Consider the following 25,873-nt stretch of genomic DNA (forward strand, 5'->3'; position numbering starts at 1 on the left):
ATCTCTAGCGCGCGCATGGTCTGAGAGGAAGAATGTTTCACGAGCTGCTTCTTTCACTGTTAGGCTACACTGGCGACTTGATTATCGATCAGAGAGAGCAACTCTCCTCTAACATTTCAATTTCCGATGAATGCACTTTCAAGCTCGCTCCCGATATTTCTTTTATCGAACCCAGTAATAGGTTCGCACCATCTTTTCAATTTCCCTCCTTTTCCAAATTTTTAAACTCTAGAATGTCTGCATTATAGGGTTTTTGATGAATTTCTTTCCTGAACAATTGTGAGAGTGCAACATTTATATCTTCGCCTTTTACCATTCTAATTAATGTTTTGGTTGCAGAGAACTCATTGAGAAGATCATCACTTTGGGATTTTATTACAGAGAGCTGGATCGTTTTGCTACCAAGTCTAGGAATTTATGTTGGATAAGGTCTGCGAATGCTTATTCTTTGGGTGTCATCCCTGAGGCGTCGGAGGGGGAAGCCGAAAAGCCGAGTGTTTATCGTAGGGCCTTAGCTAATGGCATTCTTGAGGTACTGTCAATTTATAGGTCTGCTGTTCTGCATCTTGAGCAGAAGCTGTTGTCTGAAACCATGCCTATTTTGGCAACCGTTACTCAAGGCCTTAATAAGGTGATTTTGAATTTCTTTTGCACAACAATTTCCTATAGTTTCGACATGATCTTTTGTTAATTGGTTTTGATATGATTTCCAGTTTTTTGTTCTGTTGCCACCTTTATACGAGCTCATTCTAGAAATTGAGCGTGATAATATCCGCGGCGGTCAGCTTCTTAATCTTTTACACAAGAGATGTCATTGTGGAGTGCCTGAATTACAGGCTTGCATTAAAAGGTATACAATTATTCTTCAGTGTCACAAGTATCTGTGCCTTTTCCAGCTATCTGATCTCTATGGGTTCAGAGATTTAATTAGTGAAGAAAAATTACACTTTTAGCTGCTGAATCCTTGCTCCTCCTAGAAAAATTATAGGAGTGAAGGACAACTACTAAAGAATGCCACGTTGGGTTGCACGTTGTTAGATGATATCTTCTTGGGATGAATATGTTTATTGGAGTTTTCAACTTTGAACTGATCACGCTTCAAACCATTACTCACTTTTTTTTTGCTTTTTTGTTTTTAATTCCCTCTCCCCAAAGCTTAGGCTTCTTTGGCAGGGGCATCAGGTTATGTACAAGCAGCTAGCATCATGGATGGTTTATGGGATCCTTCAAGATCAGCATGGAGAGTTTTTCATTAGGAGGTAATTCATTATCACTCTTTGTGTGTAAACTGTTACTATGTGTGGTTCAATACTTTTATGTACACATATCTTGTATCTCAGGGGAATCGTGTTAAGAGTATATGAAAACCAGTTAAAGTTGAATATGTTGTTTTGCTTTATTATTTTTTTTCCCACAGTTTTTATGATTTGTGTGTCCCTATATAAAATTTGTGATATATCAGGTTCTGCTGTCCATTTTTTAATTCCTTTATGAGTTATCTGTTGAACTGAATCAATTATTTTTCAGGCAAGAAGATAGAGATAGAGAACAAGGCTCATATCATCCTGACATTGCCGGAAAGTTGGCCCACTGTCAACCGATGATGCAACTTTAACAGATTGGCACTTGGGGTTTCATATTTCCTTGGTACTGACTCATTATTTGTTGATAACTCTTGACAAGTGAAGTTCATTTCGTTTGCCAATTTCCTTTTTTTTTTTTTTTTTAATCCTTTGCAAAGGATATGACCAGCGTTAATTTTCTGGCAAATGGGAAATGCAGCTGTCCTTTTGACTGGACTTTTTTTTTCTTCCTTGCAGGATATGCTTCCAGAATATATACCAATGCGTGTGGCTGAATCAATTCTTTTTGCTGGTAAAGCTGTTAGGGTTCTACGGAACCCAACTCCTGCCTTTCAGTCTGGTACTGCTGTATATCACCAACTTCCTAAGAGCTTTCAGAAAATACAAGGATTAGCAGAGCGCTTTCCATTCCTAAAGGAGGCTGTAAATAGTCAAGGACTGGGAGAAGATTTGCTTCCACAGTCTGAGGCAGATAAGATTGAAGCCATGCTTCTAGACCTAAAGGTTTTTCATGCTACTGTGCTGTGTCTTCTATTTCACCTGTTAATGATCAATGTGCTGTCTCGTTAAGATTTTCTTACCCCACTGACTACAACAATTAGCCGCCTAAAGGAAAACTAATGGTTAACTTTTTATAGGAATCGTCTGAGTTTCACAAAAGATCATTCGAATGTGCTGTTGACTCTATTCATACTATAGCCGCAAGTCATCTTTGGCAGGTGCATAACATAAAGATTTTAAGTTTCATATGGTCATTAATTGGTGCAATTATGTTTGGAGCCACCATTAATATCTATTTTCTTCACCTTTGCAGCTTGTTGTGGTACGAGCTGACTTGAATGGCCACCTGAAGGCCCTTAAAGACTATTTTCTTTTGGCAAAAGGAGATTTCTTTCAGGTAAATTATGAACTGTTGCATATCTAGTGTCTTGGCATGCACTCATTTATAATTCAATCTGCACTTTTTTCTTTTCCGGTGAAAGTCAATCCGCACTTCATTTTGAGAAATATGATATTTATTTTCAATTTTGTTTGTCTGGAGAGAGAAAAGGAGTCTACAAATTTCATTAGTCACCACGTAAGAAAGTAGAGGGGAAAAGGATGTGTTTTGAAATTTCAATTTCAACTATTTATCCATGAGAAAATGGTTTTGATAACGTACTTCCTCTGGCTTTTCCCCCATATGAGCTTGTTCGTTGACATCTTTTCATGACTCATGATAATTTTTCCCTGTAGTGTTTCCTTGAGGAAAGTCGCCAATTAATGCGATTGCCACCACGCCAATCAACTGCTGAAGCAGATCTTATGGTCCCTTTTCAGTTGGTTTGTCTAACTAATGACTTATGGCTCAGTGTTTCTCATGATCATATGTAAGCAGGGTAATTGAAATTTCTTGACTTTGTAGGCTGCAATAAAAACTATTGGCGAAGAAGACAAATACTTCCCTAAAGTATCCTTGCGGTTGGAATTCAAACTCATTTGTTTTTCATTCATGTGATTTTGTTTTGAGGAATTATTAATTATGTACGCTGAATTGTCTTTCTTCTCTTCTAGGATGCCTTCTTTTGGAATTTCAGTCAAATCTTCCCAATCAGATTTGCCAAAGGCAACAGCTTATGCAGATGTTAGTTCTGGTTCTTCACTTTCAAATGCTTCTTCAGAATTGTCACTTGATGGATGGGATGGCATTGCTCTTGAGTACTCTGTTGATTGGCCTTTGCATTTGTTTTTCACTCAAGAAGTCCTCTCTATGTAAGATTCTAAATCTCTTATCCTCCTGCCGCTTGAAGTGGATTATTTTCTTTTCTAAGTTGTTTCATTGTATATAGCATCAATCTTTGTTAACCCCATTGCAAAGAGTGAGATGAAAATTACACTGTTAAACATCTTGGAGGGTTTAATTTATTGTTTTTCAACTTGATATACTGAGTTTGAGACAACTGAGCTTTAGAAGAAGGTAAACTATCCATCAAATTTTTTTAAAATAAGCATTTCAACAAATTCCACTTTTGGATCTTAATTTCACATCATGTAGGTCATGTTCATAAATTTTAATATTAATAAGAAATTAGTTTCATGTTTTTAGACTTTGAACTTACTCATAATCATTTATTTGAATTTGGAATGCTTAATCAAAGATAATATCTCATCATTCATGTCATCTGTAAATGATATTTTGACAGGTACCGTAGAGTTTTCCAATACTTATTGCGGCTCAAACGGACACAAATGGAATTGGAGAAATTGTGGGCATCTGTAATGCACCTTGGTCACAGTGATTTTGCCAAACGCCGTAAGGGGCGAGATAAGGGCTCAATAACACAGCAGACGCGTCAGCGGCTTCAACCAATGTGGCATGTTAGAGAGCATATGGCATTCTTGGTCAGAAATCTCCAGTTTTATATCCAGGTTGTCATTTATGTCTTTTTTTATTTCTGTGAAATTTATGAAATTATTGCTATCAATATTATGCAATAAGCTAGTTTGGTCTTTTCATTTACTAATAAAGCATTTGAAAAGTTAATGATCATACACTAATAAGTTTATGACGCGGACATTGTCAATCTAGTGAACTTACCAAGAAAGAAAATGAATTTATGAGAGTTGATGAGAAATTGAGGGACTACTGATGATGTCTAGCTCTTGATTTTTCATAAATCCCTTTGTGGTAAGTCCAGAGGTAGAGCTTCCAACTAATGGAGCCTGAAAAATGTATAGGTGATACCTTATACATTTCCTTAGTTGGAATCTGATGTAAGTTTCTGAATGCTTTTCATTCTTAGTTGATACTATAAATTATAATCTTCTTTATTACCAATCCTATTTTCTTCTTGCCGAGTATTCCTCTGCCTGTTGATAATATGTCATCCTTGGATATCTATATTTTTTTCTTCTCAATTACCAAAATAGAATTTTTCAAATTCAAAATTTTGTTCTTTTCTTTGCAGGTGGATGTGATAGAGTCTCAGTGGAATATATTACAGACGCATATTCAAGAATCTCACGACTTTACAGAACTTGTGGGCTTCCATCAAGAGTATTACACTTTAACATCCTCCTTCTAAGTTGTTTCATTTTATAGTTACATAAAATAGTTTTTTTTGGTGTTTGATAAACTCTTTCACATGTATAAAATCTTGATTTACGTGATTATATTTGTTAGAATTGGATACTAGTTGCTAACCACCAAATCAGTAGAAATCAGTAGAACAAATATCCCATTGCTTGCGGACCTTGTCATGTTAGGGCCTGGATGTCCACGTTTAGAATTTGTCTGTCCGTATATTATGGCAACAAAGATGTCAAATTTTAACTACAAAAAAAAAAAAAAACTGTCAAATGGTTTCTGTGCATCAGAAAAAGTATTCGCATTTGGATAATGATTTCTGTTTAGTGATGAGAGTAAGAAAATAGGTAACACATAATTCATTTTCTCTAGAACTGGTTCCCAGCTTCCTGGGTGGCCTCCTGATTATGCTGATGCTGTTACAACCTCCCCCCCCCCCCCCCAAAAAAAAAAAAGAAAGGCCAAAACCAAAAAAGAAAAACAGAAAAAAACCACGCACACAAAAAGAAGCGATTCTGGCTCTCATTACTTGTTTCAACAACATCACCTTTATATTTTAATGTGTTCTCCAGGTATCTGGCAGCCTTAATTTCACAGTCTTTCTTAGACATTGGTTCTGTGTCAAGGATACTGGATAGCATCATGAAGCTTTGCCTGCAATTCTGCTGGAAATTGAAAACCTAGATAGCTATTCAATACATCTGAACTGGAACATATAGCGGAGGTAATTATAGAAACTCTATGTAATTTTCCTTTGAACTTACTACATGAAAAATGCATTGACGATGAAAAGGACAAAAAAAAAAAAAAATAGTAGCCAATAATGGAGGCATGCTGATGCATTGAGAAGTGAGAACTCTAGATGTGCTTCGTTCAAATTGACCATAATACAGATATAAAATTTCTACAAGGAACTGGTTGTTGACTACTGAACAATATTGATCAATAACTCTTGGATTCTTAGAGAAATAGTTGGGAAATAATGATATATAGTGACATATGATGCATTTGTTTGTGGGCATTAAATGAATGAGATCTTCCCTCCCTACTAATGATTGAAATTCTCTTTCAATATTTAAAACAATGAATGACCATTTTGTCTTTATATTCCTAAATGCATATTTTCAGAACTAGAACTTTCTATATCATCAGATGCGTTCCCCAGTGACACTAGTTTTGGTCGCCTAAGTTGTTTTCATTAAGTGACAATTTGGGCTGATTTTCATGAGCAGGTCTATTGCCTGGAAGTTACCCACTCATTTGCTGTGTCATTTTTCCCCATTTGCTTTATTTCCCCCCATTTTATTGTACTTCCCCAGGTCGTTAGTTGCGCATCCTATCTCCAGAACCAGAATCAGTCATCCTCCTGTGATTACCTTGAGCCATGATTTTCGTGCTACATGGTGTCATCTTTTCATTACTGTTCTCTCAAACTTGTATCAGGAATTCAACAAGAAATCAAATTCGTTATACACAATACTGCGCAGCAGCAGGCTAGCTGGGAGTCAGCGGGCTCCATTTCTAAGACGTTTTCTCTTGCGGTTAAATCTGAATTCATTTTTTGAGGTACATGAGATCAGCGGACCTCAGTTTATAAGTAGTTTATCTGTCTTGCTTATCTCATCCCTTACCATGGCTGTTCTTTTTTTTTTTTTCACTTCATAGGCAACTGCAAGAGGCGTGCTAAATGTTGTAAGACCACGCCCCGCACTCCCTGTTCTAAATCAGGAATAGGTCATTCTGCCAAGGTCAAAGCGGCTCAAATTTCTGCTGATACTCTTGACCCTGGAGGGCAAGTTTCTTGGCCTTCACTATAAACAGTTTGTTATCTATATGGCATGCACGTGTCATCATCGGCGGATCCTCTATGCTGCCATCGTCCTTTGCAAGTCGGCTGCACATGTTGCTTGTAATTCCGACAAAGGGTTCTCAGTCGAATACTTAACTAATGTATTTTAATGGCAAAGGCTGGTCGGATTGCAGGTACTTTGGCTGGTGGCCGGGGCCATAATATTACTCTCCGTTGTGTGTGTGTGTGTGTTTTTTTTTTTTTTTTAAATTGTTCGTAGTGTGGATGGCACGTTGGCACGGGCTCTCCTATTCGCTGTTTGGTAGATGTGAGCAGTGATCGCTTTGTACGTAATTATTCTGTAATCTGTAGTATGACGAACTGGCGGCATGCAATTCACATATGCCTTCGATGAGTTGACAAAAGCCCTCTTTAAGTGCACGTAGTTACTGGCATCTTTTCCTTGTTACAGTATTGATGGGTGGGTTCATTGTGAATTTTCACTTCCACGTTTGATTTATGGCTTCTCTTTTGGATAAGTTAAGTTCAGATGAATTTTGAGTTTCATCAAGGTTATGACCGGCTTCAGAGTTTTAAAAAATTTATTTATAAGATATCCACCTATAAGGCTTTCAGCTCCGGAAATGAAATCTGACCTTGCATCTGTACTGTATGGATTAATTTTTTTGCCAATTTAACCAGTTTTGGTTGACTTCTACATCCTCATTTCGTTTGAAAAATATGGGCTCAGAGCGAATGCTAGCGTTTTATGAGAGAAGAAATCGAGGGATGGGCTTCTGCAATTCAACTCTCGAACCTGGAAGTTGTGCCCAATTTCCGCGCAACGAAAAGTTAAACTATTTATAAGCACTATTAATAATAATTACCTGCGCAATTTTATTTTTTCCTTTCAACATATTTCCATATATCTTAAAATAGAAAAACATTTATGTCGCAAAAACAAGTATGATAATAAAACAAACTTCTAAGCTATTATCATCCAACGAAAAGATATATTTGGTTTCATTTTATCATAAAAGTGCACAAATCCGTAACATTAAGGGAATAAATCTAGAAGGCCAAAAAAAAGGAAGAACTCAGGGTTTTCATAAACGGAGGCAGGGATATGTTTTTTTTTTTTTTGGACCTTGGACTTGTCTGCCTGGGTTGAAAATACAAGTGCTACAGCTCTTCAAAACCTTCTTCATCCCCTTCATCTTCCACCCTTTGAAATTCTCTTCTCCATGTTTCCATCTGCCGGCAAGTCAGCGACTCGAATTATTCGATGAGAGAGAGTAAGTATAGAAAAAGAGGAAGTGCACATGTCTGCACCAAGAATATGCTTCAAAGGCAATAATCTTGAGGTCAATTAACTATCTCAGTCCCTCAGTAAGGTGTAAACGGACCCCTATGACTAAATAATATATTCGATGCTTCACCTGATCATCAGAAAACCGTAGCTGTTCTGCCACAAACAGCATATTAGTGGAGCGTCTTGGAGCAAATTCCTTGCCTGCATTTTCTGCAATTTCTTCGTCACTAATCAATTCCACCCGAAAGCCATTGCTCATGAACAGTCTATCCATCCATTGCCAAGTGCTGAACTCTGCCTGGAGTCAGAAAAGATTTTTATTTTCTGTTTTCGAAGAAAATCATTTAGAATTAAACTTGATGACACTTGACAACTGATTGCGGATTTTGACAAAAAAAAATCCAAAAAAAGAAAAAGATAACTGATTGCACATTGACCTTGGTTCCTGTTCCTGTCTCAGCTAACCAGCCAGGCAACTCTCCTACAAATAAGCATCCCTTCATGGCCAAACTGCTTACCATTGACAAAACGTCTTCAAAATTTGCCAATGTCATTATAGGAAACCCCTGCAAGAAGAAAACTACATAACTTTCCCCCGACTATCTCAAGTAACAGGGCCTTCTTCCCTTCGTACTTCCATTGCCATGGAACTCTGCTAGTCTCTGGAAAAAGATTTTTATTTTGTTTTCGAAGAAAATCATTTAGAATTAAACTTGATGACACTTGACAACTGATTGCGGATTTTGACAAAAAAAAATCCAAAAAAAGAAAAAGATAACTGATTGCACATTGACCTTGGTTCCTGTTCCTGTCTCAGCTAACCAGCCAGGCAACTCTCCTACAAATAAGCATCCCTTCATGGCCAAACTGCTTACCATTGACAAAACGTCTTCAAAATTTGCCAATGTCATTATAGGAAACCCCTGCAAGAAGAAAACTACATAACTTTCCCGACTATCTCAAGTAACAGGGCCTTCTTCCCTTCGTACTTCCATTTTTTTTTCCGATGGAAATCATATTCAAATACTAGTCTCTGGAAAATGATTCTGATTTTGGTGTTTCAAATATTGATAGATTTAGACACCTGCATGATCCACACGCTTGGCCTGCTGCCATTAAAGCCCTTGGAATGCAAACTTTGCTTTAAATCTGATGATTCCATTGGTACATGCAAGTATAAGCAACTTCTAGGAATCTTAGCCCCAACACCTGAAAGCTTTAAAGGGAAAAAAAAATGCAATTAGATGATCCCATGTGCCTCCCTACCCATCCACTAGGGTCCCCCCAAAACACACCCATAAGAAGAAGAAGAAGAAGAAAACAAAAGAAAAGCAGTCTTGTAAAATCAGAATGAAAACGCGTTGCATGCGTTAATAATTAAAAACAAGCAAGCACACCTTCTCAATTACAAGAGTATTATGTTAGGTCTATGTGCATTACCAGAGAAAAAACGACTGCTTGCAAAATAAAACAGGTTGCTAAGAAGCCTCAAAACAATATATACAACATTATAGGATCCTGAACTTTCTAAGACAAGCAACTATAGGTAACTTTCCTAACCTAGAAGCAAACCTTGGTTTTATGGACTTTGCAGTCATAACGCTCAAAAGTAAATAATTGGCACGTCTAGAGTGCATTCGGGTAAACAGCGCATTCCAATTCTCACCATTGTCCTCAAGATCAATATTAGACAGTGTTAGCATAAATATTTTACTTCACAGACCAAAAATCATTTGATTTGGCCAGCTTATGTCACCTTCAAGCTTCTCAGCTGCTGTTTGGAATACTCTTTCTGGCGATATGTCGAATAGCCTGGTTGAAGGAGGCCAACTAAGTCTGTACGGCCGTGTATCCATACCATCAGTCAACAAAACTACCTGCAATTAGAGCAAGAACCCCGTCAAAAACTTGAAACGAAGGTTACATAGGGGGGGACAAAGCTTTATAATTACCTGTTTAAGTCCATCAATATGGCTAACAGTCCAAAGTAGCTTATCATCAATGAATTTAGTTGCAAGACAATAAGGGTGAGAGTCTTGGTCTGCATCCTTCGAAGTATTTGGAGGCACAAGACAATCGGCATACGGGTCCACAAACAGAGGGTCTGCACTTGCGTGGAAGTGACACTATAAGTGTTCTCTTATTGTAGATGATATCGTTAGTTTATATACAAGTAGTCGGAGTCCTAAGCTAGTTACAACTGACCATAAATTAGCTAACTGAATAACTACTGTGCATGTGACTATACACGTGATAAAATATCATTTATGCTCTGGTTGCTGTCTTCAAGATGCTTGATGAAATGTCTGAGATAGCCAGATAAAAGTTAGCCGAAATAAATCAGAAAGGCAGAGAGAGATTGATTTACGTGGTCGATGCGATTCCTGGTAACGAAGAGAAGCAGAATTGCTGGCAGCGAGGAATAATGGGTCATTGTCCTCGTTGAGTTTCATTGCAGAAACGCAGACTTTTCTGGTAAAGGAGTAGCTCAGTCGGGGTCGCATATAATCAATAGCAGGTGGTTTTGCGAAATACATAAAGCATTCCGAATGAGTGAGTTTCATCTTTCACCAATGACGCCTTCGAATTGAAGCTTTATCTGATGTCGTCTTCTTGATTTCTTCTACATGGAGAAACCGTTGCCGTGCTTGTGCCGATCCAACAGGAGGCTCACCTTTCTTCGGTTATATGTGGTTTTGGCTTATAGCATCCATTATCCAGGAGAGTCAAACAATGTTATCCCTCTCCCCTGCTTGAGCTGCAGTTTCTCCTCATCAGAATCATCATAATCATATGTCTAAAATATAATAAAATAATTTCTACTGATTTCTTTCTCTCTTTTTCTTTTTCTTTCCTTTTTTTATCCCTCGGAGAGGGAAAACACTCGAGTCAAATCACCTAACGCATTTGCTATTCATTCTTATTCGTAAGGAATATATTCTGAAACATATTTTATTTTATTTTTTTATCATATTATACTGAAAATAACCTTCGAAAGGAGGACAGCCTTAGCGTAGTAGCTGTGCTTGTATCATTTAAGAAGTCAAAATGGCTCCCTTACAATCAGCCAATGGATAGCCTTTAAAATTGTGAACCACAAAAATCAAAGCAGTCTAATGCTGTCAAAAAGTTTTAACTTTTTTGAGATTTTGATTAAAATTAAAATTCTTGAGGGTGTTATGCCCGTCAAGTGCAAATGATTCCTGGTAACACACGAGAACAAAGCGTTAAAATAGAAAATTTGGAGAATAGAGCGCGTCAGTGTACTCATATGGCCATATTATCAATTTCCGTTGGATTTTGTACGCGACCGAAGGCTGTGAAAGTTGGAAGTCAGTACATGATAGATAATAAGAGGTTAGGTAAATGGACGTCATCCTCAATAGATACGCCCAGACCCTCTTTAAAACCCCAGAAATTGCGTAGTTAACAAATAGAGCGAGTGCGAGAGAAGCCGCTAAGCTGGGCTTATCTTTGACGCCACGATCGTCTTCCAAAATCCTTGAGAGAAAATGGATTCCAATCTCCCAGTGGCGGAGAACCAAGACCTCAAAGTCGAGGAAGAACAAAACCCACATGCGGTGGTGCCTTCCAAAGAAACCGCCGTACCTCCATTTGCTACTGCCTCACTCTCCCTCTCTCTGTCTACTATTCTCCCCTCTCACTTTTTCGCTCAACCCAAAACTTCTGCGTTATTCTCGGCGCACCCCAACAAGGTTAAGGTCCCTACGCAGGCTTCCTCGCTCACACACCTCTCTCTTTCCACTACTTCTTCTCCTCCGCCTTCTAAAATCTCCTTCAAGTCCACCATCTCCGCTAATCCCCTCCAGAATCCTCTCACTTTGGGTCCTCACCGCCCCTTAGACCCTTCCAATGGGGCCGCAATTCGCCGAACTTCCATTGTATGGTTCCGCAATGATTTACGGGTCCACGATAATGAATGCCTTAACTCCGCCAACAACGAATCCATGTCGGTCTTGCCGGTTTATTGTTTTGACCCCAGGGACTATGGGAAATCATCATCTGGGTTCGATAAGACCGGGCCATACCGTGCCACATTCTTAATCGAATCGGTCTCGAATCTTCGCAAGAACCTTCAGGCAAGAGGGTCTGATCTTGTGGTCAGAGTTGGGAAGCCTGAGACTGTATTGGTTGAGATAGCTAAGGTGATCGGTGCTGACGCGGTGTATGCACACAGAGAGGTTTCCCACGATGAGGTGAAGGCTGAGGAGAGAATTGAAGCGGCTCTGAAGGAAGAAAATGTGGAGGTTAAATACTTCTGGGGTAGTACTTTATTCCATGTCGATGACTTACCTTTCAAATTGGAAGATATGCCTACGAATTATGGAGGATTTAGGGAGAAGCTACAAAAGTTGGAGATAAGGAAGACAATTGAGGCACTGGATCAGCTGAAAGGACTGCCATCTAGAGGAGACGTGGAACCTGGGGATATTCCCTCCTTAGTGGACCTTGGCCTGAATCCATCCGCGGCAATGGCACAGGTTTTGTTTCGTTATCACTCTTATGACTTACTCTGTTGTTTTGTCTAGCTGTAGACATTATTATGTATTGCATGCCTGTTCTTGTATTGCTCTTAAATTGGACTAACTAAGCATTTTGGTGTCTCAATGGTTGTTTCCACTTACCGGGATGTTGGCTGAGATATGAATGGAAGCGAGAGTCCCCTTTTTTTTTTTTTCTTCCCTTTCTTTCAATCTTAGAGTGGAAGTTGAGTTATTGTTATTCCGCTCGTAAGACATTTTTAGTACTGTGGTGCTGTAATATGTATCTAAATGATTCTGCGCTTGACAAATATGAGACATTGGATATAGGCACTAAGCAATGACAGCCAAAATCTTGCCTTGATTGCTTAGCTGCGCATTCTGGCGTGCTATATGAGTTTCAACCTCTAGGTCAGAATTTCGGGCTGTACCAGACAGTTATCCCATCATCTCTGCCATTCTGTGTTCTCTAACGTCCAGATGGCTTTTAAATCTTGAATTTTATGCTGCCCTAATCTTTGCTTGGTATTCTTGTCTGTCATGGAGAATGAGCATGGATTGTTTGTAATGAAGTCATGGCACCCTATATTAGTTCTGAAGAAGAACTTGATTCTGCCTTTCCTGAAAATGACTATATTGCCGTATTCATCATGTAGAATGGGAAGTCAGCTGCTAATACCTCTATGGTAGGAGGGGAGACTGAAGCATTGCAGAAGCTCAGAAAATTTGCAGCTGAGTGTGAAGCTCAACCACAGAAGGGGCTTGCCGATGGCAAACAAGGAAGCATATACGGTGCCAACTTCTCCTGCAAAATTTCTCCATGGTTGGCGATGGGATGCCTCTCCCCACGCACAATGTTTGATGAACTAAAGAAGACCGCCGGCAGGTGCGCCCTCAGATAATACTCCTTTCTAATGATATTTACATTATCACTTCTCTTGCTAATAGGCTTTATTCTATTGAGCTCACAATTGAATTGCATGACTGACAGAACGATTTCTGCTTCATCAAGCCAAAACAATGGTGGCGGCAGTATATCCAATAACGGAACCAACTGGTTGATGTTCGAGCTGTTATGGAGGGACTTCTTTAGGTAATTTGAATCGTTACTCTCTCTTAATCTCTAGAACTTGGATGTAGTGTGACACTTTGTTACATGATAACGAGTTGCAATTGAGGTTATCACGTCCTTTTTCCTAGAAATGTTGGGGCCCTGTGGATCATGATCTGATCATAGCTTTTTGGTCCGCCTTTTCTGAAGTCATGAAAATGAAATGCTTCTGATTATTGCATTAGTTTACTCAGTAATCTACTGGCAACAAGCACTTTTTAGGCTTGTTCCGTAGTATGGTTCTCCCAAATTTCTGTTCAGTTCATTGAAAACAAACATATTCTGATGAAACTTCTTCGCAAGCTGTTCTCCTGTGATTGTTTGTGGAAACTCTTTCTGAGAATGAATGGCTGATTCGTCAGAATGATTTTGTGAAATGTGTTTGTGTGGGTTGAGTCCAGGTTTATTACCAAGAAATATAGCTCAGCAAAGCAGCAGCGTGAAGGCGCTCCCGCAACTGCATGTACGGGCGCCCTTGCTTAAGTTGTGGATCTCTTGTTGTGTAGATGTAGCTGTGGGGCTTGTGAGGGCGGTTGTATGAAACAGAGATTTGGCTGTGCTGCTGCCAACCCTCCTACTATAATTGTTGGCGAATAAGTTGCCTGAGTATCCAAGCTTGACACTGGACTTGGTCATTCTGTTCATAGCATATCTTAGCTTCATTTTTCGCCTATCTTACTTCACTAGAAGAGTTTTATCAGTATGTTCTCTGGAAGACTTCCCCATTGTTGTAATGTGAAATGTATTCCATCTGGAACCAAGCTTTTTCACTCCCCCATTTGTTACACCCTTCTGGTAAATGTAGTCGAAGGATAAACTCGAGACAAGAAATATCGGAAAGAATCGAGGCGCAAAACTCTTGTCAATTGTGAGCACTCCGAAAACACTCGTTTTAATGGCACAAGTTTTAATCGCACAGATTAAAAAAAATATTTAGGTGAAAACATTTTAAAAATACTTTTACAGTATATAAAGTAAAAAAGTTTATTTTAATTTGCGGAAAAGAAAACATTTTTAGCTAGATCCAAACACTCCAAGTGTTGGACTGGGGAATCGCACCTAATTCTCAAGATACGAGAGGGTTGGCATAAATTGGAGTAGGGTTTACATTGGATTACAATTTTTTTTTACAATAAAGAAATAAAACAAAGAGCAAGAAATCTTAACAGGTCGCACTGGAACCAAAGAACTAAATACAGTGGATGAAATGAAAGAGATCCTGGACTCCCGGTGAGGGCTCTTTTCGCCTGTCATGGTGCAGAATATTCCTGGGTTTGGAGCACTTCATTTCTTTTGCGATGTGTATGTATCATTGCGGCCTTCAATCAAATTGTCGTGGCGGTCTCGGACAACTCCTCCGCATGCCGCCTTATCTGATCGTTCCGACCAGGCACCATCTACAAATACTTTGATCCAACTTCCGTTGAAGTGGTTTGCGCTCGAGTCTGCTGATTGTTCGCTCCATTTAGCTTAACCTCCTTGAGTTTCGTGTTAGCTCGCTGCGTCGATCGCAGAACTGCTGGACTCGTGAGGTGTCAATTTTCAGATCAACATTTTCAAACACCCTCTCATTCCTGCTCCTGCGTCTCCATAAGAGCCAGCAGAGCACTGCGATTTTCTCCGCCCAACTTTCGTCCCTCTTGCCAACAGCTTCAGTTAGATTCATGACACACTAGCCCCATAAATTCGCATTCAAAAAACCTGCTTCTGTTTCTGGAATGAATCGACAGCCAAACAAATTTTTTACCTCTCGCAGTCACGGAAAACATGAATAATTGCTACCGTCTTAAAATTTTGTGTGGTATAATTTTATTTATTTATTTATTTTCACCAGCATGGTGTAATATTGTTCTTAAAATATCTTTTAGGAGTAATTTTAATCTCATTATTAAGCGAATACCGTCACACAACATTGAAAGGTAATTTGTTTATGCAATCTGTTCTTGGGTTAACGGGGTTTTTGGAAGTTGACGGTCAATTGCTCCTAAAAAAGTTTTGAGAGCAAAATTACCATTTAAAAACAAAATTACAGCACAAAGTATTTTAAAATACTAAACTCACCTAGAAAATACTTAAGGTGAAGCCTGATCGATTTTATAAGCAGGGGCTTTTGAGAATTAATATGCCAGAATTTTTATTTTCCAAAATAATATTTTAAAATGTTTATTCTACCTTGCGCCTATTCTTCCATTTCTCTGAGTATGTCTAGGATCCATTTCTCAGAGTCTTTAATGATTGCCACTTGAAGCATGCTTTTCTCAGACATTATTGAGTAAGAATCTAGCTAATGTTTTAATAGAAGATACTGAGAAACCAGACATGACAATAATGGAGCAAAATTGTTTGTCCGTTTTATACGCATTTGGTATCAGATCAGATCTATCATCTTATTTTAACGACATTTTCAGCGTGATCATGGATAAATGACGTTTTTGATTTTGTGATGCCAAACTTGTGCGATTATTCTTCGACCCTACAAATACTTTTTTGCAATTTGCATCGTCTCGAATAATCCAAATTTAATACAATTTATTTTTATATTTTAAATAATTTAGTATTTTAATAAATACAAAATTTAAAATAAAGAAAATTTCATAAATATTACTTATAAAAATATGATTTTATTTAAAACTCAATTAAAATTTTAAATCTGACCAATGAAAATTATATCTTGGTAATGCAAATCTTACCATTCTACTGTTAATGAGCACCATTATGCTGGCCCAAACCCAACCCACTACGTTGGATGTCTTATTATAGAGGGAGAAGTTCATCTTCCATTTTTCAATTATTAGACTGATTTTAAATGTTGTTAACATTTTTTAATAGTGGAGAAAGATTCTATAATTTTTAGATTGATGAATTGGAAAAGGATGAGTATTATTTCGATAAGTAAAAACATTTGAAATAGGTTAATTATCTGATGGCGGAAAAGGCAAAATGTAAATTATCAATAGGAATCATGAATTTCAGAAATCCGGGGGGGGGGGGGGAAGAAAAGAAAACAAACACTCGCAGAGGGAGAAGAGAATGACAGTTGATTAATTTTAATCTTGTCAGTACTCATTTTTTATATTTTTAGTATTTAAAAAGAGTGCTGATAACAATAAAAACAGGCAGGAAAAAAAATCCAAATTGAATATCGAGAAAAATAAAAAGATGAATAATTTCAATCTACTTAATTCACGTTCCATTTCTAATCACGGGTTACATAATACATAAAAAGAAAGGTGGAGAAATAAGAGAAGGGACATGATTGAAGGTTTTAGCATGGATGAACAAACCAAAATCATAAACCTATGTGAGGCAAAAGGAGAGAAACTGAAATATAATTTTATATGACCCCAGAAACCCGGAGAGAAGATAGCAGAACAAAAATGATCCAGAGCAACATGAAATATATGCAGGTAAGCCACGCCCAGCGCCTTGGCCCTCCAAGCTCTGCACCAAAAACTAGACGCCTAATAACCAAAACCGTGATGCACCCAAAAGAGGTAACGAAGAAAACAAGCAATGAAAAGCTTAGGCTTGAGGCATTCTGGATCCGCAGAGGCTGTCTATACGCTAGAAAGTTATATGCGGTGTCAATCAGCCATGGAACCCCAATGCCCACGTATATATTCACTGAATTACTGCCAAGCCACAAATATAACATCAAGTTAGGAGCTTCCCACAAATTTTGATTTCTTCTTCGTAAAAGCAGCCATGATTAACTTGGGAAACTAATAAAATATCAAGATTTTGGTCTAAAGATTTTCTTAAGTCAGAAACACGTAATCACGCCAATACGGTAACACCAACAGGTTGAATCAGAAGTTGGCCCCAAAAAAAAAAAAAACAGGTTGAATCAAAAATCCGAAGTAATGATTCTTTTTTCACCGTAAAAATTAGGTGTTATAGGAATATGACTGAGAACTGTCTTCAACGAAATGATGCAACTATGTGAACATGTCCTAGAATGAGATGCATATTAGGAAGACCTGCAAGTGATGTTTGCGATGGCAGAGTCCGCAGTTGTTTGGCGTTCAGCAGCTATCTTGCTTGCTACTAAATCAGGCCAGGAGGTTCCGCTGGCTAATGCTGTAAATGCTATGACATAAGGATTTATTCCTGCAAAACGCGAAAACTGAGAGAGGGACACAACAAATAGATGGAGAAATAGATGGTCTTATCAAAAACAAATGAACGAAGAATTGACAGCCATATAGACGACTTTGAATAAAAAATTCACTGTAGTAGAACGGACTAGAAAGTAGGGATGAGTGAGAAAGAAACCTGTAACACAACTAATCATATCTGTAAGCTTAGTCACGATGTAAGCTATCCCACTGATGAAAAGTAGAGAGCAGATGAATGAAATCCAACCATGAGCTATATGACATGGAGGAACAATAGCAAACAGAAGTCTCCATGGTAAAAGGAGCAATTGCCAGAAAATTCTAGCTGCGCGGAGATAGATGTTGTCCAGCTTTTTTGAATTTTTGCTTTCCAACTGTTGAAGAAGCAGAATGGTCACCAGAAATCAAAGGTATAAACTTCGTCCTCTCATAACTCATTCAACATAAAATGACAAAATATACTAATAAACAGCAAATACTATTGTTTCTAAGTAAATTACAATCTCGACCCAAGATCTTCACAGTTGTGTAATACTTTTCTGAATGAGTCACAGAGCAAGCATTAACATATAAAATCTATAAGAAACTGCACCATTCTTAGGTCATAAGCAATGCGGTACCCATAGAGCTTTATGTAATTCTTTTTATTCTTTTAATCTTTCTGCAAACAATTCGCTGAGTTTTCAAAACATTTTGCCAGTAATCAATCTCTTTCTATACATTCTATCAAGGTTAATTCCAAAAACTTTCAAGTTATTATCCTTCTCAGACATCGCAAATATCTAGTTAATAACATCCATGAATCTATGAAATGACCCATTTAATTTTCAGAAGCTATGCTGTTTGTAACATAAAACGAATTACCATAATTGCATCCACAAATTGCTGTTTCCAAAGTCTAAGAAAATAAGTATCACCCAACACCGTTTCCGTAGCATCGTCAATGGTTTCAGCATCATTCTCTGTTGAAGGCACTCTTTGATACAAAGGATCTGCAAATGAGATAAATGTAACACAAGATGGTTCAAATAATTTAGAATGTTTCTAATGCTGAGCATATATATCCGCAGGAGAAAAAAAACTATTGTGATTAACAACTAACCCTTCATCACATTAAGCCCCGTCTGGTAATTGCCAGTCTCATTTTTTGAATGAATGGAAAAAATGTCGACAACATCCTTATTTTCTTCACTGTCATAAATGATCTCAGGGAACTCCTCATGGTCATGAGTTTCTTGTTTGGAAGAATCTGTCTCTTCCGGCACCCAATCCTCTGGCCTCTCACTTCTTGCACTTCAAATATCAAAGGAACCATCAGACTAAAGGACTGCAAAACCTCAACCAGTAGAGTGAATTTTAATAAAAGGAAACAGGGAAAGGTGCATACAGAGGTAAAGAAATATAAGGCCAACGTTTGTCTTGAGCATAAGCATGAATCAACAGCAATCCATACTGCGCTACTGTCAACAAGGCCTCCCACAAAGTCACCACATTTGGAGTCCATACCTATGTTGGACTATTTGATGAATATCCACAAGGAAAAATTGTTCTTTCATAGTTAAAGAAGCAAACAGGAAAATAAGATGGCACTACTCGCTGACAAAGGTGCATGGTAGTGCCTAGTACTATAAAAACACAAACCTGAGGAGATGCACAAGGACTTATACACGTTAGACGGGAAGGGGGGGGGGAGCACACCTATCAGCCAAGAGAGCAAGAAATAGTCCTTGAAGTTTTCTCGCACTCTCTTTCCAAATTTTCACATCAATGACAGATTCTACCAGGATTAGACCTCTTCGGAAGAATGAAGGATCAAATTGAGTATTTACAGATCAGGAAGTAAATCCATCAAGAAAGAGAAGAAGAAAGCAAGCAGTTCATTGCTTAGATTTTGAAACTGTTACCTCCAAAATTATGTATAACCAAATGTAAGCCCAGAAGGACCAAAATAATTCCACGAGCCATACTCCTAAATCAGCAATCTTTTTTAGCTCTCCAGCTTTTGGAACAACTACACAAACAGCATGGATTGGGAAAAGGTCGAAAGCAGCAGAACCAACAAGAGTTCCAGGACCCAGACCTGAATATTCAGCAAAGTTACAGATAATAATGAGATATTAAGTGACATCAATTTTATGTTCCACTTTCCTACCATCCATTGCACCTGATACATAGAACACCGTGTTGTCCAATACGAGCTACAAAATATCGCTTCACATGCAAAACATAGCTGATTTTATGCATGTACTCTTTGTCTTTAAATGGCAAGCTAAGAAAGTGTAATTTCAGACTATTGAAACTATTTTATAGAATTCAGCTTTTTGGCTACAGTAAAAATAGTAGCACCATGCTCTCTTTTTTTTTTTTCCATTTTAGACTGTTAAATTGAGATGATCCGGATTTTTTCATTTCTATTTTACTTTATTTTATTATGAATCTTTTCTTTTTTACAGTTGACATTTAAGACTTATTTTTTAAAAAATAAAGTAAAAAACTAATTTTTTGACAGTCCACATCTGTTGTGACCGTTCTATGACTACACAAATAATATATATTTCCTGAAGCTACTGTGATGGTACTTATGAAACATGAACAACCAGATTCAGATGCCTCTTCAGACTCTGTAAAGAGGTCGTTATAACAAGTTGGGAAAAAGTGTGACAATGAGAACCCAATCGCTGATATGCAAGTAACAACTATTCACCAAATGCAAGCCTGAGTGAGGAGATTAAAAAAGGACGGAGTAGTTAAATATATGGCCTCACCCGATTAATTATTCAAATATGGTATTAGGAGTAATGCCAAAGTAAATATATGACAAATAGCATTGAGAACTTATTACCCAAAATGGAAAAGCCACAAGAACCACAACTAGTGCAGAAGTGAAGCTACCATTTTGCCTAAACATGAAATCTATATCTGACTATGGAACTTAAGAGATAAAATCAAACTTGATTTTAATACGATATCATGGGAAAGGATATTTTGCAACACAAACCTCCAGCATACAGGTTTCCTATGTTTTGTATAGCATCAATGGTGGCCAATGATATCTGAGGAAAGCTAGTTCCGAAAGCCAGTAAGCTAATATCTGCAATTGTGTAATTCCATACTTTGTCATGTCTAATAACTTCAGCATGAGTAACGGGATCTATTTCTACCACCTCCCTTTTGTGCTTAACAATATTTTCCATAGAGCGGAAGAATCGAGCAGTTACAGCTGATAATCCAATGAAACAATAAGCAAGACCAAGAAAATATAAAAATGTCCGGAAGGAGTCTGCAAGGGCAGTTTCGCCGCTGAAAACCAAGTAGCTTTCACATTTCTCATGCTCCAGTATTCTGGAAACTCCTAGCATTCTTTCTTGCTTTGGTTAAATGCCGGCACCGCACCAATCAGTCCAGATTGCAGCGTTCAGAATTCCTGACAAAATAATTCAATAAGAAGACACAGTTAGGTCATCGAAACTATCTAGGCTTAAACGTAATATCCATTCAAGTAGAAAGAACAAGAAAGTTTATTGGATTAGTTAGTCGTGCAGAGGAGCTTGTCTCATGCAAATTTGTACTGAAGTAGTGTCAGAAATTGAAGACTTGAAAATTTTATTTTATTTTATGAAAGGAGAAAAACAATGGGAATTCCATCAATAGATGCAGATATAATATATGTGATGATTTTGTAAGCATGCTTATCAATAGTTAGACAATAAATCTGCCACAACAGGTCGTAATATAATTTGATAATATTCAGCAATGTCCCACTTTATTACGGCATGACCAGTTTGCAAACATTTTTTTCATGAGTGGGTAACAAAAGCAAACTTAATACATATCAGATTAAAATAAAGAAAGTAGCCAGCCAGTTTAGACAGTAAGGTAAAATTAAACAGCAAGTATTTATGACAAAGAGATGAGGTTGAGCCTTTGTTTATGTCTTAGCAATCCAGACTCAGCAAGAACAAAACATAAGACAATTGAACTCGAATTAATTCAAACTTCAAAGACTAGAGAACTTATATCTCTCAATTTCTCGCAGCGAATCGGCATGGTCGAATTTTGAAGAAAAAAGACAAATACTCGTTCCGGCTGTAAAGGTACAAGCTACCCAACTTAGTTCCAAAAAGTTAGTGAGTTATCTATTCATGAAAAAAAGTGTGTGTAGGTTTTCTAAATCATTTGTATTTGAAACTATTCGTGAATAGAAATCTCGGGAGTTGTGCTTTATTTTTTAGATATGTAAGACTGCCCAGCAAAGTTTCCGTGCGTCTCTCAAGGCTAAATTGGCGACTCAAATGACTTCCAACAAATGCAGGAAACTGAATTCAGAAGTTGAAACAGCGGAACTCAGTTGGAAGATGAGACCACCACGGTGGTCCCAGAACAGGGGAAGATCAAGTTCCAGAACAGAATTAAGAAAAAAAGGTAAGACTGACAAATGCCGTCGTAAGTCTGTCTGACGACGGCTGACGGACGATGATGAAGGATAAAGGACGGCGGAGGGCAGCCACAGATCCGAGAAGGAAGGCGAAGGCAAAGGCAATGGAGGAGGAGGAATAATGCCTATGCCCAGCGTAATCAAGTCGTTTGTGTCTAGTTTATACCATCGCTGTACGTGGGCTCTTGTGGGCTCTCTTCTGTCTCCCTCCTTCAATTTCCGCCTTGCTTCTGCTTCCTGCGAGTCGTGTGATCCGTTCGTTCCAAGGGACCGGGAGAGAGACGTACTGTGAATGTGTTCCCACCGCGGGAGCCCCTGCCCATTTTTGTACTAGAATTGATTTTTTTATCACTAAATTGATTCTGGAATCATTCAGGCGCGAGCTAAAAGTAAAATATTACCATCATTAAAAAAAAAAAAATTGCTTCACTGCAATAATGCAACCCTTTTTTTTTTTTGGCCAACTGCAATAATACAACTACTTATTATCCATCGGCGCGCGCGATTTTCCTCGGACTTGAAAATGAAGGACTTTGTACTAGCGTTCGCATTCCGTGCTCATCAGGCTGATGAGCACGGAGTGCTCAGCACTCAAAACGCTGTGAGTTTTGAGTGCTAAGCATTTTTATTTTTTTTTTACTTTATTTTGTTGTTGTAAAAAAATTTATACCATGTCAAATTATTAATATAAAAATTATCTTGATATTTAATTTAATCTTAAATATAATATTCTAATCTATTTTATCTCTTATATATATTTATTTTTTTCAATATAGTCCTTATAATAATTGTACGTGTTAAAGATTTAATCAATTATTGATTTTAGTTATTACACATAATTAGTGAGAGGCATTTTAGAGAAAACAACATTTATTTATTACAACTGACTAATTTAGCTAATTTTTGTAGTATACTTGAATTAGTTAAACTAACTCTTATATTAAGAATCAGAAGAAGTATGTATTAAAATTATTTTTGGTTAACATTTATCTAGTACTCAAAAATATTTTTTTAGATGTTTTCAATATCTTAAAGTATTTTATGATTTATTTAGTACCTTAAAATATTTTTCCACGTGCATTTAATGTTTTAAAAAATTTTCTATTTCTTGATATTGTATCATAAAATATTTTAGAATACTAAAAAATATTTCACAATACTAAATAAATCATAAAAGACTTTAGAATACTAGATCCTAAAATATGTTTTTAGGTAAGCCCAGTCACAAAGTATTTTAAAATAATGAACATATATGAAAAAATATTTTAGGTACCAAATAGATCACAAAATACTTTAAAATACTAGATTCTTAAATATTTTTTCAAATGCAGTGTTAGAAAATATTTTAGAACACTAAATACATATGAGAAAATATTTCAGGATATGATAAAATATTTTAAAATATTGAATATGTGTTAAAAAAAATATTTAAAAGTATTAGATAAACTTTAACTAAAAATAATTCTAATACATATTTTTTTTTGTAATAAAAAAAAAAGATCCCTCATGCTCAGCACTCAAAACGTCCACGTTTTGAGTGCTGAGCACTCCGTGCTCATCAAGATGATGAGCACGGAATGCGGATCCCCTTTGTACTAGCTCACTCGTATATCGTGTTTTGTGCTTTGGCTAAAACACATTGCCACGGATCCAAACTCCGAAGAATGAAGCCAAAACTGAACTCAATGAAAATTTAAGCGCGAAAAAAGATAAATGATAAATCACGGAAATAGTTTCGAGTAAATTTCAGTTAGCCCCTTCTATAGATACTCAATTTCCATTTACAATCTAAATAATCTGAATTTTCATTCCACCTCAACAATTGAAAAGAAGTTAAATTTTGCGGGTAAAATTACATTATTGCCCTTACTCAAGCTGAAAATGGCGATATTCCTATTGTAAATCACATTGTTTTGGTTGTAAATTCTTGTATTTTACTTGTAAATTATAACTCTCTCTAACTTGGTGCAAGTTATTCCAACTGTAAACGGTTGTATTCTTCTTATAAATTCTCTTATCTCGGTTATAAGTTTACGTATTCCATTTACGAAGCACAACTCATTGATATTGATTCTACCCAGTTGTAAATAACTTTATTCTTCTTATGAATTATCTTGTTTTGGTTGTAAATTCTCATATTTCACTTGTAAATCGTAGCTTCCTTACTTATTTTCATTTATAATGAATTACTCCAATTGTGTGAACTTTTTTGTCTTGGATGTGAATTCTTATGTATTAAATTTCTTGTGTTCTCCCTCTGGGTTATCATTGTTTTTTTTTTTTCACGAATTAATTTTACTTTATCCCAAAAAGGAGCTCTGAAATTTTAAAATTATATGGGGTATTTTGAAATAAAATTTCTATGGAGGGGTTAAATGAAATTCTCCATATTTTCTTCTCATTGTAACTTTTTTCCGCCGCAAAAACAAAAAGAAAAGAAAAGAAAAGAACTCCGACAGGGAAAAGGAGGCCCGAAGTTTCACTGCATAATAATCACTCTGAGCCAAAAAAAAAAAAAAACAAGAAGGAAAGGGCTGGGTGTGTCCTGTGGTGACCTCTGGTGTCCACATATGCGAATAATGAAATCTCCATCGACTTCATGCTACAAACAAAATAAATGAGAAAACATAACATGATCGGTCTCTTTTTACAAGAACCCAAAAAAACGAAAGAACACGATCACTTTATTAATTCCGTTCTTCTCTGGATTCTTGTTATCAGTTACTTCCTTCTTTGCCAGCCCATGGCACCTAGCAATTAATATAAGTACTGAAGCAGCTTCGCTCCCTTTTTGAGTTCGGCACAAAAATCAAGTTATTTGGAACATTAGAAGATTCCTATGAAAAATAGCTGCCTAACGTCGAGCCTGGTAGTAATATATGGTTGTCATTGGTATCATTCTCGACGTCCTCCAAATAAAAGGACTACTATTATTTTGAGCAATTCGGTTTGGCTCTGACTCATCACAAATTGAAGCCAAAAAAACAAAAAACCACGGAGAGAAAAACTAAACTCATCAATTTTAATGTCATGAAAATTAAACCACGCCTGACCTGCAATTGTTCCTATTCGGGTTGATTCGATATGTTTCAATTAATTTTATTTGGTTTTGAACATCATCAAAAGGGGCTACTTAACAAGGCAGGACTCTGCCACGCCCACAATGATTCTTCAAGGAAGAATTGCAACAATGTCCCGTGAAAGTAATAATTGAGTAGTTTATAATAATAAATTTTATAATAGAAGATAATCTCATTTATCACTGAGATTTTTTAATAATTATCTTTATTCTTTGAAATCTCATAATAAGAGGGTGTTTGGATAAAAACTAAATTATGATTTTAAAAGTGTTTTTATAGTATACGAAGTAAATATATAAAAAAGTTTGTCTCGTTTTATTAAAAAGTGTTTCTCAAGGGCAGCAAGTCTTCTTATTTTTAATGAGCAGCAAGTCCGCAACCAACCTCAAACTCTCCAGGGCCTTATCAACCATGAAGTTTTTTTTTAACTAACCGCTATTAACCATACTGTATGTTTTTTATTGGTTGATAAGAAAAATTAATACCCCATCTCTTGTTGTTTTTCTTAGCTTTACATCAGGTCTATGTGCCTTTCTCTCTCTCTCTCGCTTTTTATCAGTCTTTTAAATCTCTACTATTGAATCAGCTAATTATTAATATTGCTTCTGGTCTTAAATATAAAAGTTAGTTGACTAATTCGAGTAGATAAAAAAAATTAAGTTTGTTATTTATAATAAATAAATATTGTATTTTCTAAAACATCCTTACGAATTAAGTTTATTGGTTAAAACTATTATTATTATAACGACTACTTTAGGAAAAAATGAATAAACATGAGAAACAAAAATAAATTGGAGTATTATATTTAGAATCAAAATAAAAATCAAACGAGATCTTATGTTAAGGACCCGAGGTAATATATTAAATCATTAAATT

The 25,873-nt window shown here is 36.8% G+C and overlaps 3 protein-coding genes and 1 pseudogene across 6 annotated transcripts; 2 read left to right on the forward strand and 2 right to left on the reverse strand.

The window, feature by feature from the left end:
- Positions 1-6,648, forward strand: LOC114728357 (gamma-tubulin complex component 4 homolog; annotated as a pseudogene).
- A 761-nt stretch (positions 6,649-7,409) lies between these two features.
- Positions 7,410-10,680, reverse strand: LOC114728371 (putative S-adenosyl-L-methionine-dependent methyltransferase MSMEG_1480/MSMEI_1444). Of its 2 annotated transcripts, none has more exons than XM_028915266.1 (7): positions 10,120-10,672; positions 9,704-9,855; positions 9,508-9,628; positions 8,836-8,960; positions 8,546-8,674; positions 7,879-8,049; positions 7,410-7,693 (listed from the first exon to the last, which is right to left on the reverse strand). In XM_028915266.1, exons 1-7 carry the CDS (start codon positions 10,313-10,315, stop codon positions 7,622-7,624), a joined length of 966 nt encoding a protein of 321 aa, XP_028771099.1. In that variant the 5' UTR covers positions 10,316-10,672; the 3' UTR covers positions 7,410-7,621. The 2 variants fall into 2 exon arrangements, with proteins under 2 accessions (XP_028771099.1, XP_028771101.1); XM_028915268.1 differs by having other exon boundaries at positions 7,688-7,765; positions 10,120-10,680.
- Positions 10,681-11,187: 507 nt separating this feature from the next.
- On the forward strand, positions 11,188-13,895 carry LOC114728468 (blue-light photoreceptor PHR2). The gene is made up of 4 exons (XM_028915381.1): positions 11,188-12,253; positions 12,910-13,139; positions 13,245-13,346; positions 13,766-13,895. The coding sequence occupies exons 1-4, from the start codon at positions 11,264-11,266 to the stop codon at positions 13,845-13,847; spliced, it is 1,404 nt and encodes a 467-aa protein (XP_028771214.1). The 5' UTR covers positions 11,188-11,263; the 3' UTR covers positions 13,848-13,895.
- Positions 13,896-16,630: 2,735 nt separating this feature from the next.
- Positions 16,631-22,225, reverse strand: LOC114728453 (magnesium/proton exchanger). 3 transcript variants are annotated; one of them, XM_028915364.1, is made up of 9 exons: positions 22,084-22,225; positions 20,481-20,906; positions 19,387-19,562; positions 18,870-18,988; positions 18,585-18,775; positions 18,347-18,474; positions 17,640-17,856; positions 17,345-17,474; positions 16,631-16,996 (listed from the first exon to the last, which is right to left on the reverse strand). In XM_028915364.1, the coding sequence occupies exons 2-9, from the start codon at positions 20,839-20,841 to the stop codon at positions 16,699-16,701; spliced, it is 1,620 nt and encodes a 539-aa protein (XP_028771197.1). In that variant the 5' UTR covers positions 20,842-20,906; positions 22,084-22,225; the 3' UTR covers positions 16,631-16,698. The 3 variants fall into 3 exon arrangements, with proteins under 3 accessions (XP_028771197.1, XP_028771198.1, XP_028771199.1); XM_028915365.1 differs by lacking the exon at positions 22,084-22,225 and adding an exon at positions 21,916-22,064; XM_028915366.1 differs by lacking the exon at positions 22,084-22,225 and adding an exon at positions 21,832-21,890.
- Positions 22,226-25,873: the final 3,648 nt, after the last annotated feature.

This window comes from Neltuma alba, unplaced genomic scaffold (assembly GCF_004799145.2).
Source record: "Neltuma alba isolate B1F8T4 unplaced genomic scaffold, ASM479914v2 tig00012535_pilon, whole genome shotgun sequence".
Lineage (NCBI taxonomy): Eukaryota > Viridiplantae > Streptophyta > Magnoliopsida > Fabales > Fabaceae > Neltuma > Neltuma alba.